At 44.9% G+C, this 18699-nt stretch overlaps 1 protein-coding gene across 6 annotated transcripts in view; it reads left to right on the forward strand.

Moving 5' to 3' along the window:
- LOC123111241 (uncharacterized) overlaps nt 1–4559 on the forward strand; it is a 27981-nt gene extending 23422 nt beyond the window's left edge. For all 6 annotated transcript variants that reach the window (XM_044531997.1, XM_044531995.1, XM_044531994.1 and 3 more), the window contains 6 exons: nt 171–251; nt 364–459; nt 545–601; nt 681–725; nt 795–860; nt 4265–4559. In XM_044531997.1, coding sequence (XP_044387932.1) covers nt 171–251; nt 364–459; nt 545–601; nt 681–725; nt 795–860; nt 4265–4279 — 360 coding nt within the window. In that variant the 3' untranslated portion in view covers nt 4280–4559. The remainder of the gene's footprint in view (nt 1–170; nt 252–363; nt 460–544; nt 602–680; nt 726–794; nt 861–4264) is intronic.
- The last annotated feature ends 14140 nt before the right edge of the window (nt 4560–18699 follow it).

Raw genomic sequence — 18699 nt, forward strand, 5'->3', positions numbered from 1 at the left:
GGAAGTTGGGAAGCAGGTTATGGGTTTGTTTGGCGGGTTAAATTGACCCAGCATTAGAGGTTTTCAGGGCTAAGTAGATTAAAGACATCTCATGGTTTTTGGTGACAAGTCCTGGGGGTTAAGCTGAATCCCCACTGATTATGACTTCTAATGCAATGTACGAACTCCAGCTGAAGGTGTGCCTTCAAAACTTGGTGCATGAGCTAAAGGAGGAAGGCTTTTTCAATGTTGATAACGATTCTATTGACTGGGTATGCTACATTGCCAAAAGCATCATTATGTGTTCTTCTTTTGCAATTATTTGCATCATTAGGTGCTTGCTCTCTTCTATGAAATCTCATTCTTTTGTCATGCCTGTTCTAGGAGAAGACATGTTTTGTATCACTCATAGACGAATTTAAGGAACTAGTTTTCAAAGGACATGGCTGCCCTAGATATGTTGCTATTCAAGGAATTATGGTATGGCTTTTCTATTACTGCGCGCGCGCGTGTGTGTTTTAAGGAGCAGGCTGAACTCAATACAAATCATGACTACTTTTGCAAGGAGTATTGGATAATCTCACAAAGAAGCGACATAAATGGACAAGTTGCTTTTGAAAAGGTTGTTCACTTTATCTTCTGCTAGCAGTGACAGTTGTTTCTCTTTGATGAGACTATATAAATTCTTGGTATTGTATTAGGTCATTGAAGGAGTATGTCATACATGGAAGAAAAACATTGCAGAGGTACTGGAATAACTTATATACTCTATTATAATTATCACTATTGTTGCAACTAATTTGTCGTTTCTCTAGCTTTGGATGGATACAAGATACTACGAGGAATCATGTTATGACTTGCTCAGAAATCCTTTGAAAAAGGTCAGTTCTGTTAGAGAGTTGATATACCCTGTGGAAATTCAGTTTTTCTGGCCATTGCAAATAATGGAGATTGTAACGTTCTTCCATGTTTGATCTGTTAATTAGCAGGATAGCTATTATAGATTTGTAGTCATGTTGAATTCATGGATATTAACCTAGTTTTTGAGATGTAGATTGACCGGTGATATGTATATAGTTGCAATTTTCTTCAGGAAAAATATCGATTTGTGGGCTTCCAAATTCATGCATGCACTTAATGACTTTTACTACTACGTCCGATCCAAATTAATTCACGCAGCTTTAGTACTCCCTCCGTCCGGGTGTATAAGTCATTCGCGTAGTTCTAGGTCATCGATTTGAGGAATTAAATATGTGTTATATGTCATGAAAAGTATAAGGAGAAGATGTCTTAAGCTTTGCTCTAGCCTACAACATGATTGTAGCCAACACCCTCTTTAGAAAGAGAGAATCACATCTGGTGACTTTTAGTAGTGGCCAACACTCTAGCCAGATTGATTTCATCCTCTCGAGAAGGGAACACAGGCGTGCGTGCCTAGACTGTAAGGTGATACCTGGAGAGAGTGTTGTACCCCAGCATAAGCTGGTGGTTGCTGACTTCCGCTTTCGGATTCGTGTCCAGCGGGATAAGCGGGCTAAAGTCGCTAGAACGAAGTGGTGGAAGCTCAAGGGGGAGGTAGCTCAGGCGTTCAAGGAGAGGGTCATTAAGGAGGGCCCTTGGGAGGAAGGAGGGGATGCGGACAATGTGTGGATGAAGATGGCGACTTGCATTCGTAAGGTGGCCTCAGAGGAGTTTGGAGTGTCCAGGGGAAGGAGAAGCGAAGATAAGGATACCTGGTGGTGGAATGATGATGTCCAGAAGGCGATTAAAGAGAAGAAAGATTTCTTTAGACGCCTATACCTGGATAGGAGTGCACACAACATAGAGAAGTACAAGATGGCGAAGAAGGCCGCAAAGCGAGCTGTTGGTGAAGCAAGGGGTCGGGCGTATGAGGACCTCTACCAACGGTTAGGCACGAAGGAAGGCGAAAGGGACATCTATAAGATGGCCAAGATCCGAGAGAGGAAGACGAGGGATATTGGCCAAGTCAAATGCATCAAGGACGGAGCAGGCCAACTCTTGGTGAAGGACGAGGAGATTAAGCATAGATGGCGGGAGTACTTCGACAAGCTGTTCAATGGGGAGAATGAAAGCTCTACCATTGAACTGGACGACTCTTTTGATGAGACCAGCATGCGTTTTGTGCGTCGAATCCAGGAGTCTGAGGTCAAGGAGGCTTTAAAAAGGATGAAGGGAGGCAAGGCGATGGGCCCGGATTGTATCCCCATTGAGGTGTGGAAAGGTCTCGGGGACATAGCGATAGTATGGCTAACCAGGCTTTTCAATCTCATTTTTCGGGCAAACAAGATGCCAGAAGAATGGAGACGGAGTATATTAGTACCAATCTTCAAGAACAAGGGGGATGTTCAGAGTTGTACTAATTACCGTGGAATTAAGCTGATGAGCCATAAAATGAAGCTATGGGAGAGAGTCATTGAGCACCGCTTAAGAAGAATGACAAGCGTGACCAAAAACCAGTTTGGTTTCATGCCTGGGAGGTCGACCATGGAAGCCATTTTCTTGGTACGACAGCTTATGGAGAGATATAGGGAGCAAAAGAAGGACTTGCATATGGTGTTCATTGACTTGGAGAAGGCCTATGATAAGATACCGCGGAATGTCATGTGGTGGGCCTTGGAGAAACACAAAGTCTCAGCAAAGTACATTACCCTCATCAAGGACATGTACGATAATGTTGTGACAAGTGTTCGAACAAGTGATGTCGACACTGATGACTTCCCGATTAAGATAGGACTGCATCAGGGGTCAGCTTTGAGCCCTTATCTTTTTGCATTGGTGATGGATGAGGTCACAAGGGATATACAAGGAGATATCCCATGGTGTATGCTCTTTGCGGATGATGTGGTGCTAGTTGACGATAGTCGGGCGGGGGTAAATAGGAAGTTAGAGTTATGGAGACAAACCTTGGAATCGAAAGGGTTTAGGCTTAGTAGGACTGAAACCGAGTACATGATGTGCGGTTTCAGTACTACTAGGTGTGAGGAGGAGGAGGTTAGCCTTGATGGTCAGGTGGTACCTCGGAAGGACACCTTTCGGTATTTGGGGTCAATGATGCAGGAGGATGGGGGTATTGATGAAGATGTGAACCATCGGATCAAAGCCGGATGGATGAAGTGGCGCCAAGCTTCTGGCATTCTCTGTGACAAGAGAGTGCCACAAAAGCTAAAAGGCAAGTTCTACAGGACGGCGGTTCGACCCGCAATGTTGTATGGCGCTGAGTGTTGGCCGACTAAAAGGCGACATGTTCAACAGTTAGGTGTGGCGGAGATGCGTATGTTGAGATGGATGTGTGGCCACACGAGGAAGGATCGAGTCCGGAATGATGATATACGAGATAGAGTTGGGGTAGCACCAATTGAAGAGAAGCTTGTCCAACATCGTTTGAGATGGTTTGGGCATATCCAGCGCAGGCCTCCAGAAGCTCCAGTGCATAGCGGATGGCTAAAGCGTGCGGAGAATGTCAAGAGAGGGCGGGGTAGACCGAATTTGACATGGGAGGAGTCCGTTAAGAGAGACCTGAAGGATTGGGGTATCACCGAAGAGCTAGCTATGGACAGGGGTGCATGGAAGCTTGCTATCCATGTGCCAGAGCCATGAGTTGGTTGCGAGATCTTATGGGTTTCACCGAAGAGCTAGCTATGGACAGGGGTGCATGGAAGCTTGCTATCCATGTGCCAGAGCCATGAGTTGGTTGCGAGATCTTATGGGTTTCACCTCTAGCCTACCCCAGCTTGCTTGGGACTAAAGGCTTTGTTGTTGTTGTTGTTGTTGTTGTTGTCATGAAAAGTATACCACTAGATTTCCACGCGGATGTAGTTTCTAAATATATATTTTTTGTCACATATAATACATATTTAGATAGTTAAATTATCGACCTAGAACTACGCGAATGACTTATACACCGGGACGGAGGTAGTATAACTTTGAAAGTTATAGTAAAGCTACTGTAATCATTGAGGGAGTAGTTTTTATCGGGTTTGCTCCCTTGTTTTCCGTTGTAGGAGTAGTTTCTTTGCTTGTATGGGTCAGTGCATATGATATGTGGCGTGCATGTAGCTGTTTTCCCTTATCAGGCAGCAATTCTTGGTGTTGTGCTGCTTGTTGATTGGGTGAACAAATTGTGTACTTGCTGTAGCTGTTTGCTATTTCTTTGGCGATTTTTTAGAAGTTCTAAAATATTGTACTAAGGCAGCGTCAATTAATTTGGATCGGAGGGAGTAGATGCCTTCTGTATTTTTCTTAATGTGTTCTTTTCTTTGCACAGATCCTCCCTAAATAGACGAGCTCTTATTACAAGCCACCAACAATGGTTGGATGAGGACTAAACCTCAAACTGCTGCTGATACACAGGTGCAGATGGTCTCCAAGTAAAACTAGCATATGTCTAACAAAGTGAGCAGGGTGACAGGTTACAATGGGGTGTGTCAGTAACTGGTACATTGATGTGTGTGTGCGCGAGTGCTCATGGGAATCTAGTATTATAGCCTGCATGTAGATGAAAATTCGTTTATGTGCCCTGGCACGGAAGCACTCAGAATTATGGTCATTGTTTTCAACAAGATTACTGCACCATCCTATATTTATCTGCTGTATCTTGCAGCTCAGATCTGCAATTGCAGCTGTCTCGTGATCGTTTCGTTATGAGAATGCATGGCAGTCGCATGCTGATATGATAATGCTGTCTGAAGCATGTGGGTTTCGTTATGAGAATGTATGGCAGTCGCATGCTGATATGATAATGCTGTCTGAAGCATGTGGCGTATGGGAGCTGGGCTGGGAGGTTTAAGAGCTGTTATTGATGCATTGACAGAAGTTAGAGCAATTTGGGATCATGGGATGAGCAGTAGTTTGGCAAAAACTTGAAAAAAGCGCCGTGTAAGCCTCTTTGATTGTTCAAACTCACGACCTCCAGCTGGTGTGCACTCGTTGCTAGCCACAAGGGTTGATCAGCTCTGCCGTCGAACGCCATAAGGAACTATCAACTTTAAAAAAACTTTCTTTTGCAATTTCAAACGTGTTTTTAAAGTAAATATTTTTTGAAATGCGAACATTTTAAAAGGACAGGTACTTTTTTTGTTAACACACGAATAGTTTTGTAATTCTTGAACATTTTTTCAGTAATGCATTTTAAAAACAATTGTGAACAAAATTTGATTATGGGATTTTTTGTAATTATGAACCAAAATTTGAAAGCTCAAGCATTTTGCAATTCCTGAACTTTTATGAAAATGCAAACATTTTTTAGCTTGTGAGAAAAAAACATTCAAAAGAAGAACAATTTTAGACATTCTGAGCAATTTTTGAGAACACCAAAGTTTTTAAAATTTTGAACAACTTCTTAAAAACATGAACATTTTTTCAATTTTTCAACAAGTTTTTGGAAAACATGATCATTTTTTGAATTAATGAACAAAATGTGAAACCAAACTTTTTTGAAATTTTGAACAATTTTTGAAGACATGAATAATTTTCAAAAGTGCGAACATTTTTGTAAAAAGGAAATGGAAATAAAAAACAAAAAACAACATAAAAGGAAAAAGAATGGTAAAAGAAACAAAAAAACTGGTTTGGAACTGGCTCGCTCGTTGTGGCTAAATCAGTCGGCCCATTTCTCATGCTAGGTTTGCTTGTGCCTGCACTCAACATTTCGATGCAGGGAGCATGGAGCGTCAACTAGGATTTTCCGTGTCTGTGGTCGGGAGTCATATTTTGGTCCTATTTGGGTTGGACTGCGTTTGGTGTAACTTCTACATACGACTTTGATTGAGATGACTCAAATCTCAAAATCATTCGCCTCGCCGTGACGAAGAGTTTACATGTAGAACACTTTTTCATTTGAGGTGATCTGGGTGTGTAATCGGTTGGACAATACTCGGAGCAGCAACTTTCATCACCCAGAGCAACAACTTTCTGAGGTGATTTTGGGTGCGTAGAAGTGGGACAGATCATCACACAAGGATATTTGAGCCGTTTTTGCCCTGGTCATGTGGATGTTGTGGAATCATCGAAACGATAGTCTTCGAGGGAGTTTCTCCGTCGATGCTGCATCTGATGACACAGATTGACATTGAAGATTTGGCGACGAGCGGGGATTTAGATAGTTTCTTTGGTTCATTGGCAAGGTGGGTGAGCGAGAGTGGGTAGATTTTGTAGTTAAGGTGGAGGTGGAGATGTGTAGTGTGCATGTAAATGTAACATAACCATGTAGAGGGGCTCTTTTCCTCGCTCTCTTCAGTATAAGCGGTTGGGGCGCCAGCCTGCGGCGTCGCTTGAGAGGAAGCTGGGCGGTGCCAGGTGGGAGGCACCCTTTTTAACTTTCCTTCTTATACTATGTAGTGCTATTGCATCATATGCATTTCAAGCAGCAGAGAGCAAGGATAAACCAGGGATTTCAGATCATCAAAAACAACATTGAAAGTTCATTACACACTTGATGGAACGAGGGACACATCTTTGTTCTAACATCACATTGCTAAAGAGTACTGAAATCATCTCCACAAAAAGAATGAAAAAATAGTTATCGTGGATGGAGTTCCAATCTTCACCTCGAGCTCAATGCATCCACTGTCTCAGATCTCGGGCCAGTCTCCATCGTCCGTCGCAGGTAACCACTGTATCTATGTTAGGAAACCTAATAGTGTAATGGCCCTTCCCCCGAGGGTCGCCCTCCATCTCTACCTCACCTCCTGTTTTTTTAGCCTCATCTAATAATCTCAGTGCAAAATTCAGAAACAAAGAGAGGCAGTTGATCGAGGGGCCGGCCACAGCGGATCCCACACCGGTCCTCCTCCTGGATCCAACCGGCACTGCTCCCTTGGCCATGCTGCGAGGAGGCTACAAAATCAACAAGTTTAGTGCTTCTATGAAACCTACAATAGAGGTCAGATCAGTATGATCGTGGGCATCCAAATGCAAGAGGGTAGAACGTAAATTATCATGACCCACTTGCTGGAAAGTCAAGTGACATGACTTCATTACCGGTGCTGACCAGTGTGAGAGATCTAGCTCTGTACTAATAAATATAAAAGTTTATTTCTGTAAACATATGTTGGAAAGCTAAACAAAGTCCCAAATCGCTACTCATTATTAAGCATGGATGATTAGGAGAGGTGGAGCCGTGGAGGGAGCTTGCCAGCTTGGAACTTGCCGACAACTTGAATCTTGTTCTTGACTATTTCTTTAGTACTTCTCGATCAACTGCCTCTGGGTCTTCTTCATTTTATCTACCAAGTCTTGAGTGCTTTGTGATGAACCCATCCTCCGCCAAGTCCTTCCCGGTAGGGAGACTACAACCGTCAGTGCATAGTCTGGTGTGTAAACACCCAATGTTTACTACACCAACAGGAGCCTCCGGGCATGGCCGGACATGCGTATGAAGCATTCGTCTAGGCTAGGCCCATAAGCATGCACAGACGCACACGTTGAAGGAAGTTACTATCATCATCATTGCTTTTACAGTGCACCCACAATAGCGCACCATCGCATTAAATGCAGGACGTGGGAGTGGTGGAGTGAAACGACAATTTGAGGCAGTGCGCGTGAAAAGGCACAATCACGCCGAGTGGTAAATAGCCAACCCCGTGCGTTTCTCATAAGGCCTTGTACAATGGGAGGTGCTTAGGGGAGGTGCTTAGAGAAATAAACCAGACTTTTCTTAAGCACCGGTGCTTATTTGTACAAGATAGATGCTTAACTAAGCGTCTCTCCTGTAGAAATAGGCACCGGTGCTTCAGAAAAACCGGGTTTATTTTTCTAAACATCTCTCTAAGCACCTCCCATTGTACAAGGCCTAAAAGGGAATCTGCAGGTGCGGTGCTCGATTTACTGCCTTCTCCGTCTCCATCCCCACCGCGGCTACTGCTTTCTTCTTCCTCGCACTGAAACAGATTCCGCGCCACTCCACCCCTGCCTCTCCACTAAGCTCCTGCTTCTCAACTACTCCCTCCGTTCCCAAATATAAGTCTTTCTAGATATTCCAACAAGTGACTACATACAGAGCAAAATGAGTGAATCTACATTCTAGAATATGTCTACATACATCCGTATGTTGTAGTCTATTTGAAATGTCTAAAAAGACTTATATTTAGGAACGGAGGGAGTACCATGGCTCTGAAGAAGGCCAACAAGGAGGCGAAGGAGAAGAAGGCCACCATATCGAAGTTGCGGAGGGAGACCATTGTCTTCACGCCGACATTGAAGACTGGCGAGCTTACCAACAAGTACTGCTACATGTGTGTGTGTGTGTGTGTGGGGGGGGGGGGGTGCTGCTGCCCGCAACCCTTCCTCGTACCGATGGTAAGTTCCCCTTCTTCGCTGCATATCTGTACTACGGGCTTGTTCCCCCCTTTTTTGTTTTTTTTGATGAGGTGATGAGGTCATATGGGTTTCGACTTTTGGATTTTGCTCCAAATGCCGTCACATGTATGTCCATATTCGCCCATCCTTGTGATAATTTGGCGAGAATAGTACCCAATGTTCCTCTGTTCCGCCATTTCTTCGCGCATGGATTGAGTGGGATGCCCTCTCCGGTAGTGTCACTTGGATCCGCAGAATCTGTTGAAATGTGAGATGGGCCTAGAGCCCATATGACAATTTCAGATTTGATCTCTAAGGGCCCATGTAGGTGGCATGACAAGGTGGTGGGAAGTTTAGTCCCACCATGCTAGTGGAAGGAAAGTTGGAGTGGTTTATAATGGTGGCTCTTCTACATGCTATTGGAGCTTGAGAAGAGAAGAGGCCCTCGCGCACTCCTCCTCCTCCTCCGCTCGCCTCGCGACGCCACGCGGGTTGCGGGATTGAGCCGAGCCGAGCTCACTCCTATGCGCTTCTTTTTGCCGGTCAGATCGTGGGCTACCGACTTGGACGTGGGTTCAGCCCACGTCTCTCCACGCGCGGCCGCACATATATATGTGGGGTGCTGCCAACCCTAGCCACTGCGAAACAGAACGCATCTCCGCCTCCACGCCCACGTCGTTCCTTTGCTGCTGCTGCCGCCGGCGACTCCATCCCGTTCACCGCGTACACGGTTCATGGGAGAGCATGTCTCCGAAACTCCGTCTCTCTGGTTCCTGTACGGGAGAGAGGCGAATAGGTTTTTGGGAAGCGACTACGCGACTGCTCGCCTGCGATCCACTACTTCCTCTACGTCCGCGCCGTCTCCGTCATCACCATGTCAAGCGACACCGAACGTGCCGCCGCCGAGAAGACCGAGGCTGCCGAGGACGCTTCTGCTGCTGCTGCTGTCACCGCGGCAGCGGCTTCTGCATGGCCTACTGGAGGGTATACCGCGTTTATCCCTCTCCTGATAATTTCTGTATTAGCAGTGCTAGCATCATGTGTAGATTTGTCTACTATTTGCATAGTACGTGCTTGTTTAGATCAGTACCAGTATGTTCCTAGTTCTGTCAATGCCATGCTCGTTATCTACTTATGGATTAAATTAGTCGAAAAATTGCCTATTTTCTTAGCAATCCAAAAACCTATTATGTGTAGGAATTTTTCGGCAAGTGGCTTTGCCGCAGCACTGAAACCGGATAAGTTTACCGGTACGTATTTTAAGCGTTGGCAGACAAAGACCACTTTATGGCTCACGGCTATGAACGTGTTCTGGGTCACCGGGGTGTCCACGGGAACGATTGCTCCTGAACAGGAGAAGGCGTTCAGGGAGGCAACCACTGTGTTTCTCGGAGCAGTTCTTAGCGTGATCGGAGATAAACTGGTCGACGCATATTTACATGTGCATGTCGCCAAGGACTTGTGGGAGGCACTCGAATCTAAGTTCGGGGCTGCCGATGCAGGGAGCGAGATGTATATTATAGAGCAGTTCCATGATTACAAGATGGTTGAGAACCATCCTGTACTGGAGCAGGCTCATGAGATAATATGCATTGTTAAGGAGCTTGAGCTTCTGAAGTGCGAGTTACCGGGCAAGTTTGTCGCGGGATGCATAATCGCTAAGCTCCCCAATTCCTGGAGGAACTTTGCCACCACTCTGAAACATCAGAGGCGTGAATTCTCTGTGGAGGATGTCATTGGCCATCTGAGTGTTGAGCAGAATTCGAGGGCAAAGGACTCGCACGGAAAAGGGGCCGAAGGGGCTTCTGTTGCCAACATGGTGAACCAGAGGAACTTCAATTCCCACAAGTTCAAGGGAAAGAACAGTGTCCAACAGAATACCGACTTCAAGAAGAAGGGTAAGAAGACCTTCAAGAAGAACAAGAAGGATGAGGGCTGCTTTACTTGTGGTTCGGCTGAACATTGGGCCAACAAGTGCCTAAACAAGTTTAAGAAGTCAGGACAAGACTCCAAGTCTGTCAACATGATTGTGGGCAACAATGAGAATGGTGCATCTGGGTACAGTAATTTATTTACTGTTTTTTCAGTGTTTCAGCCTACCGATTGGTGGGTGGATACAGGTGCAAGTGTTCATGTGTGTGCTGACATTTCATTGTTCTCTTCTTACCAGGTCACAGGCCACGGGTCCGTATTGATGGGGAATGGCGCGAGTGCTTCTGTTCATGGTGTTGGCACGGTTGATCTGAAGTTTACTTCGGGAAGGATCGTGCAGCTGAAGAACGTGCAGCATGTCCCTGCCATCAAGAAGAACCTCGTTAGTGGCTCCCTTCTATGTAGAGAAGGGTTTAAGTTGGTATTCGAGTCTAATAAATTAGTTGTTACTAAGTATGGACTATTTGTTGGAAAAGGTTATGAGAGCGGAGGAATGTTCCGCCTTTCCCTCGCAGATTTCTGTAATAAAGTCGTGAACCATATTCATTCGAGTGTTAATGAATCTGAGGTTTGGCATTCACGTCTTTGTCACATAAGTTTCGGTGTTATGACGCGGCTAGCTAAGTTGGATTTAATCCCGAGTTTCACTTTAGCCAAAGGTTCTAAGTGCCTGTCATGTGTGCAAGCTAAGCAACCTCGCCAGCCTCACAAGGCTGCGGAGGAGAGACACTTGGCACCATTAGAACTCATACATTCTGATCTTTGTGAGATGAACGGTGTATTGACTAAAGGTGGAAAGAAATACTTCATGACATTGATAGATGATTCCACTAGATATTGCTATGTGTATCTGTTAAATACTAAATATGAGGCTCTACACTACTTTAAAATCTATAAGGCAGAAGTTGAGAATCAACTTGAAAAGAAAATTAAACGATTCCGTTCAGATCGTGCTGGAGAGTACTTCTCGAGTGAGTTTGATTCTTTCTGTGCGGAACACGGCATTATTCATGAGAGGACGCCTCCCTATTCACCGCAGTCAAATGGGGTTGCCGAGCGGAAAAACCATACTCTAACTGATCTGGTTAACACCATGTTAGATACGTCGGGTTTATCCAAGGCATGGTGGGGGGAGGCTATATTGACGGCATGTCATGTCCTGAATAAAGTTCCGATAAAGGATAATGAGATCACTCCCTATGAGAGATGGGCAAAGAGAAGGACAACACTCTCGTACTTGCGTACTTGGGGCTATTTGGCAAAAGTCAACGTGCCGATCCCCAAAAAGCGTAAGCTTGGACCCAAGACTGTGGACTGCGTTAATTTGGGCTACGCTAAGAACATCGTTGGCTATAGATTTCTAGTAGTGAAATCTGAGTTACCTGACCAGAAGGTCGGCACAATCATAGAGTCTAAGGATGCTACATTCTTTGAGGAGCTTTTTCCTATGAGAGATATGCAAAGCACTTCTAGACAGGAATCAGAGGAGACTCCTGAACCTGCCATTTGTATGGAATATTATGAACGAACACATGATGAAAATCCTGAGGAGGATGACGAGGAAACCCTTGGTAGGGGCAAGAGACAAAGGACTGCAAAGACCTTTGGTGATGATTTCTTCGTGTACCTCGTGGATGATACTCCCACTTCTATCTCAGAAGCGTATGCCTCTCCAGAAGCTGACTACTGGAAGGATGCGGTCCGTAGCGAGATGGATTCCATCATGGCTAACGGGACATGGGAGATCACCGAGCGTCCCTATGGTTGCAAACCATTGGGATGTAAGTGGGTGTTCAAGAAAAAGCTTAGGCCCGATGGTACGGTTGAAAAGTACAAGGCCAGGCTTGTGGCCAAAGGCTATGACCAGAAAGAAGAGGAAGATTTCTTTGATACTTATTCACCTGTGGCTAGACTGACCACCATTCGAGTATTACTCTCGTTGGCGGCCTCACATGGTCTTCTCGTCCATCAAATGGATGTTAAGACGGCTTTTCTGAATGGAGAGCTAAATGAGGAAATCTACATGCAACAGCCAGATGGCTTTGTGATAGATGGTCAGGAAAGGAAGGTGTGTAAGTTGCTGAATTCTTTATATGGCCTGAAGCAAGCACCTAAGCAATGGCATGATAAGTTCAATACAACTCTGACATCTGTTGGTTTCGTTGTTAATGAGGCTGACAAATGTGTATACTATCGCCATGGTGGGGGCGAAGGAGTTATACTGTGCTTGTATGTTGATGACATACTAATATTCGGAACAAACCTCAAAGTCATTGAGGAGGTCAAATCGTTTCTGTCTCAGAACTTTGAGATGAAGGACCTTGGTGTGGCTGATGTTATCTTGAACATCAAGCTACTGAGAGATAATGAGGGTGGGATCACACTTCTGCAATCCCATTATGTTGAGAAGGTGTTGAGTCGTTTTGGATATTCGAACTGCACACCATCTCAAACACCATATGATCCTAGCGTGTTGATTTGAAAGTCCAAAGGCATGGCTAAAGATCAATTGAGATACTTTCAAATCATTGGTTCACTGATGTACCTAGCGAGCGCAACGAGGTCTGACATCGCGTTTGCTGTGAGCAAGAGCCGGTTTGTTTCCAAACCGGGTGATGTACATTGGCATGCTGTTGAAAGAGTTATGCGCTATCTGAAAGGTACTATGAACTATGGACTTCACTATACCGGAGACCCGTTGGTACTTGAAGGGTATAGTGATGCGAATTGGATCTCTGATGCTGATGAGATGAAGGCCACAACTGGGTATATGTTTACTCTTGGAGGTGGCGCTGTTTCCTGGAAGTCTTACAAGCAAACGATCTTAACGAGATCGACAATGGAAGCAGAAGTAACAACATTAGACACTTCTGGTGTTGAAGCAGGATGGCTTCGAGATCTTCTGATGGACTTGCCACTGGTTGATAAACCGGTTCCGGCTATCCTTATGAACCGTGATAATCAGACTGTCATCACCAAGGTGAAGAGTTCAAAGGACAACATGAAGTCCAACAAACACATAAGAATGAGATTAAAAGCTGTCAGAAAATTAAGAAACTCCGGAGTGATAGCGCTGGACTATGTCCATACGGCTAAGAATCTGGCAGATCCCTTTACGAAAGGGCTATCACGTGTAGTGATAGATAGTGCATCGAGGGAGATGGGTATGAGACCCACATGAGTTGCCATGATGGTAACCCAACCTATGTGATCGGAGATCCCGTGAAGTAGGACCTGGGAAAACAAGCCAGCGGTGAACTGAGGAGAGTGACTTTACTAACCCACTCCATTGGAGATGCAATACTCTCGGAAACTGTATGGAAGGATGACTACTGTCTTAATGTGTTCCAAGGCTTATATGTATAAGCAAGATGCTATCCTACAGATCGATTTTTGGAGGAACACACCTATGTGAGCCCGACTGCTAGTCACAGTCTATGAGATTGGGGTGATCTCTAGTAAGCTCATGAATAGGCCAGGAGTGTGACTTATATGCTCCATCCGAGGGTCAGCCTTCGGCAGCCCAGTACTAGTAAGACATGTGGTGAAACTTCTTTACGCCAAACTGACAATTCAAGGCATAGTCCATTGTTCAGTTGTGAAGGAGTGTAGCTACTTGCTCTAGGTGAAGCTCAACCTTAACAGGTCTTCACTGAAACACTAGTATATCAAAACAGCGTTTGGAACAAAGGACAAAGTGGGCCCCTGAGATCTGGTGGGGGATTGTTGAAATGTGAGATGGGCCTAGAGCCCATATGACAATTTCAGATTTGATCTCTAAGGGCCCATGTAGGTGGCATGACAAGGTGGTGGGAAGTTTAGTCCCACCATGCTAGTGGAAGGAAAGTTGGAGTGGTTTATAAGGGTGGCACTTCTACATGCTATTGGAGCTTGAGAAGAGAAGAGGCCCTCGCGCACTCCTCCTCCTCCGCTTGCCTCGCCACGCCACGCCTCGTCACGACGCGACGCGACGCGGGTTGCGGGATTGAGCTGAGCCGAGCTCACTCCTATGCGCTTCTTTTTGCCGGTCAGGAACGGAGAGTCTTTGACATGTAGGGCCACGATCTGAGACGTCGGATCGTGGGCTACCGACTTGGACGTGGGTTCAGCCCACGTCTCTCCACGCGCGGCCGCACATATATATGTGGGGCGCTGCCAACCCTAGCCGCTGCAAAACAGAACGCATCTCCACCTCCACACCCACGTCGTTCCTTTGCTGCTGCTGCTGCCGCCGACGACTCCACCCCGTTCACCGTGTACACGGTTGACGGGAGAGCAGGTCTCCGAAACTCCGTCTCTCTGGTTCCTGTACGGGAGAGAGGCGAATAGGTTTTTGGGAAGCGACTACGCGACTGCTCGCCTCCGATCCACTACTTCCTCTACGTCCGCGCCGTCTCCGTCATCACCATGTCAAGCGACGCCGAACGTGCCGCCGCCGAGAAGACCGAGGCCGACAAGAAGGCCGCCGAGGACGCTTCTGCTGCTGCTGCTGTCACCGCGGCAGCGGCTTCTGCATGGCCTACTGGAGGGTATACCGCATTTATCCCTCTCCTGATAATTTCTGTATTAGCAGTGCTAGCATCATGTGTAGATTTGTCTACTATTTGCGTAGTACGTGCTTGTTTAGATCAATACCAGTATGTTCCTAGTTCTGTCAATGCCATTCTTGTTATCTACTTATGGATTAAATTAGTCGAAAAATTGCCTATTTTCTTAGCAGAATCGGAATGAAGACGTACCTTGAGGGAACTCTCCATAAGAAGTGGTTCGAATGGAGAAGTGAATGGTGTTGGATCAAACAGCAGGATTTCCTAGACTACCGCATCCCTAAAATCGAGAAGATCCAGAGAAATCCCCTCGGGAGTGATGTTGGGCCCCATGAAGACAAGTCGGCCTCGCTCTGGACCGGATCTTCAGTCTCCGAGCTGTCCGCCTGACCATCAAGATGGTTGGGGCAGATTTTCTTTGGCACTGAATCACTCCTCTGTAGCAGAGAGCCCGACCAGCCTAGGAGTATCAGAATGCCGCCGACATGATGCGGCTATATCCTGGGCTCGCCAACAACTTGACGGTGATGGAGCATAACTGGCTCATCTACAAGCTCTTCAACAAGGGTTGTGATTATGCCTTGCCGGAGATGGTGATTCCATTGTGAAACAACACTACCACGAACTCCATCTTGGCGATGATGCCTACGTGTAACGCCTAGGGCATTAAAAGCACATGGAAGGAACCCGATGAATCCAAAGTGGATGAATTGTTCAAGAACTTGGCAAAAACGCCAAGGAGGAAAGAAGATGATTTGATCAACCCCACCAAGAATGATGAACTTGAATTCATCGCCAAGAGGGCGGAAGAAGCAAGAGGTGTGGAAGGCTCTTGGGCCGCAGGCGGCGACATCGGAGAAGAAGAAGACAAGGATGATGTCGGACGCGGCTTGCCTGCGGCCTTGGCGTGCGACAATCGGTGCGACGGAGCCATCCCACGGCTGTGCGTGAGCCCCCTCCCGCTGCGGTTTTCTCTCGAAAAAAACCCAGAATACAGATCGTGATACCTATTTCGTTCCGTAATACTCTCGCACCATTAATACTCAACAAAAATCAAGTGAAGAAAAAACTCATCGCCTGTGTAACATATCCAGAAAATGCGCGCGAAACAGATCCACATATGCAGAAAAGCGCGCCAAAATATACTCCTGAAGGCGAGAGAGACCTACAACCTCGGCAGAACAATCAATGGCGGCTTGACCAGGGCAAGCACAGGAAAATTCTCCTCTTGAATTGGGCAGCCAAGGAATCCCGTCCCTGATGGCTTCTTCGAGTCTCACGTCCCCGGTGGCTTCTCCAAGAAGTGGTCCGGGGAACCAGGATGCTCCCGATGATTCTCAGTCATCAAAAGTAAGAAATCGCACTCGGTTCTTCACGATGAATCAGCGGCAAATTCTCCCGCTGTACCGTTTTAGAACTTGTACAGGAAACCATGACTAGCAACCACAATCTGCAGATGCGAAACAACGACAAGAAGTTAGTTCTGTACTTTTGTTGCATTTCGAAAAACAAAGTAGGAGCATGTACAGTACCCCGATTTTCACATTTAATTGGATGAGAAGACGTTCTTGCACAAACCGTATAATGATATGAAATAAAAATACAACAAGGATTGCAGGGTCCATCTTGATTTCTCCTCTAAACCTTAAGACTACTACATTATTGATCCCTCAATGCACTGCATGTTTCCCAAGACGAATATGATTGCAAGACAGATAAATATGATTCATGAATCAGTTGATCAAAACTTGTGGTAGGAAAATATGATTGCCACTTGCCATGTCTGTGGATTAACTAAATTGAATCTTAATTGATACAGGATTCGCAACAAATCACAGAAGATCACAGTGATGAAAGGGTACCAAAGCTTGGCATGACATTTTTGTCTGAAGAGGAAGCTTATTTATTTTATAACAAGTATGCTGAAACTATCGGTTTCAGCATCAGAAGAAGTAGTGGCCATAAAGTGAAGAACTCTTCTGTATTTCAGCAACGCACATTTACATGCTCTCGTCAAGGTACATGATACTTCTAATTTGTTTTGATTCTATCCACTTATTTATGCTCTAAGACAATTACTACAACTCACAGGCCACCGGCAAGAAGATAAAAGAGAGGACACATTCAGTTATAGTAGGCCTGAAACACGATGTGGTTGTAATGCTCATATGAAGATAAGCCTTAAAAATGGTTTTTATTATGTGTATGAATTTGAGGCATCACATAACCACACTCTTGCTCAAGGAATCATGGCCCAGTACTTGAGATCCCAGAGAAAAGTAACAGAAGCACATATAGCAAATGCCGAGGTTGCAAAGTCAGTAGGCATTTCAAATAAAGCAACATTCGATTTGATGGCCAAGGAAGCATGTGGAAGTGAAAACCTTGGCTTTATACGTGAAGATTTGAAAAATCGTTTATACTCAAAGAGAACAATAAAAGCAAAGCATGGTGACACAGGGGGAGTATTAGAGTACATGGAGAAGAAGGTCTCAGAAGATGTCAACTTCTTCTATTCAATTCAAGTTGATGAAGATGAGTTGATAACTAATATTTTTTGGACTGACTCGAAAATGGTATCAGACTACGCATTATTCGGCGATGTTATATGCTTTGACACCACATACAGGAAACTAGATGATGGACGCCCATTTGGTTTGATTGTTGGGGTGAATAATCATCAAAAAACTGTTGTCTTTGGCGCCGCACTTCTCTATGATGAAACTGCTGCAAGTTTTGCTTGGCTTTTCAGAACTTTCCAAAAAGTTATGTCTGGGAAACATCCACGTACAATTCTCACCGATGAAGATGCAGCAATGGCAAAGGCAATCCGTAAAGTGTTCCCTCATTCTCACCATAGACTTTGCGTCTGGCATATGAATCAAAATGCTTGCAAGCATCTCGCTGGAGTTGTTGATGAATATAAGAAATTCAATGTTGATTTTCAACATTGTATATATGATATAGAAGAGGAAGATGAATTTGTAAGTGCATGGAATAAAATGATTGACAAGTATGGACTAGGTGACAATGCATGGTTGCAAAGGCTATTTGAGAAGAAAGAACAGTGGGCACTAGTATATGGTAAAAATACGTTCTCTGCCCACATGAGCACTACCCAACGAAGTGAAAGCATGAACAATGAACTAAAGAGGTAAATTAGTGTTAAATATGACATGCTTACTTTCTTTGAGCATTTTGAACGGCTAGTTTCAGATAAAAGATGTGAAGAGGTGAAGTATGACTTTAAAGCAACACAAACTACTCCAAAGTTGAAGGCTGAATCAAGCCATATGCTAACACAAGCTGCAGCTACATATACTCCAGTAATATTCAAGATGTTTCAAGATCAAGTGCTTCGGACTCTGAACTACGACACATTGCTTTGTGATGAAAGTGACACAGAGTTGAGGATTTATATAGTAAAATTTCATGGCACACAACGGGAGCATGTTGTTAGATTCATTCCAAAAGAAGAAAAGGTTAGTTGCAGCTGCAAAAGGTTCGAGTTTTCTGGAATCCTTTGCTCTCATTGCTTAAAGGTACTTGATATTAATAATATCAAACATATCCCTGGAGAATATATCTTAAAAAGATGGACAATTGATGCCAAAGTTCTAGATATAACAAGCAAATGCAACCCGCATGAGAACCTAAAAGCAAGAATGTCCAATCGCTACAAGGAACTATGCAGAATGTTCTTGAAAATAGCTGCTCGTGCCGCTGAGTCAGAAGACTCATACAATAAGGCTGCTAAATTTGCAGAGCAATTAGCACAAGATGTGGAGAAATGCTTGAAGATTAGAGTTGATCCAGATTTGGGAGACTCATGTACTAAAGAAGGTGCATATTATACTAATAATAATTTCCTAGACTATTGACAAACAAAGACTGATATTTACCATTACAGTGGCAGCAGGAGTGA

This window comes from Triticum aestivum, chromosome 5B (assembly GCF_018294505.1).
Source record: "Triticum aestivum cultivar Chinese Spring chromosome 5B, IWGSC CS RefSeq v2.1, whole genome shotgun sequence".
Taxonomy (NCBI): Eukaryota; Viridiplantae; Streptophyta; class Magnoliopsida; order Poales; family Poaceae; genus Triticum; species Triticum aestivum.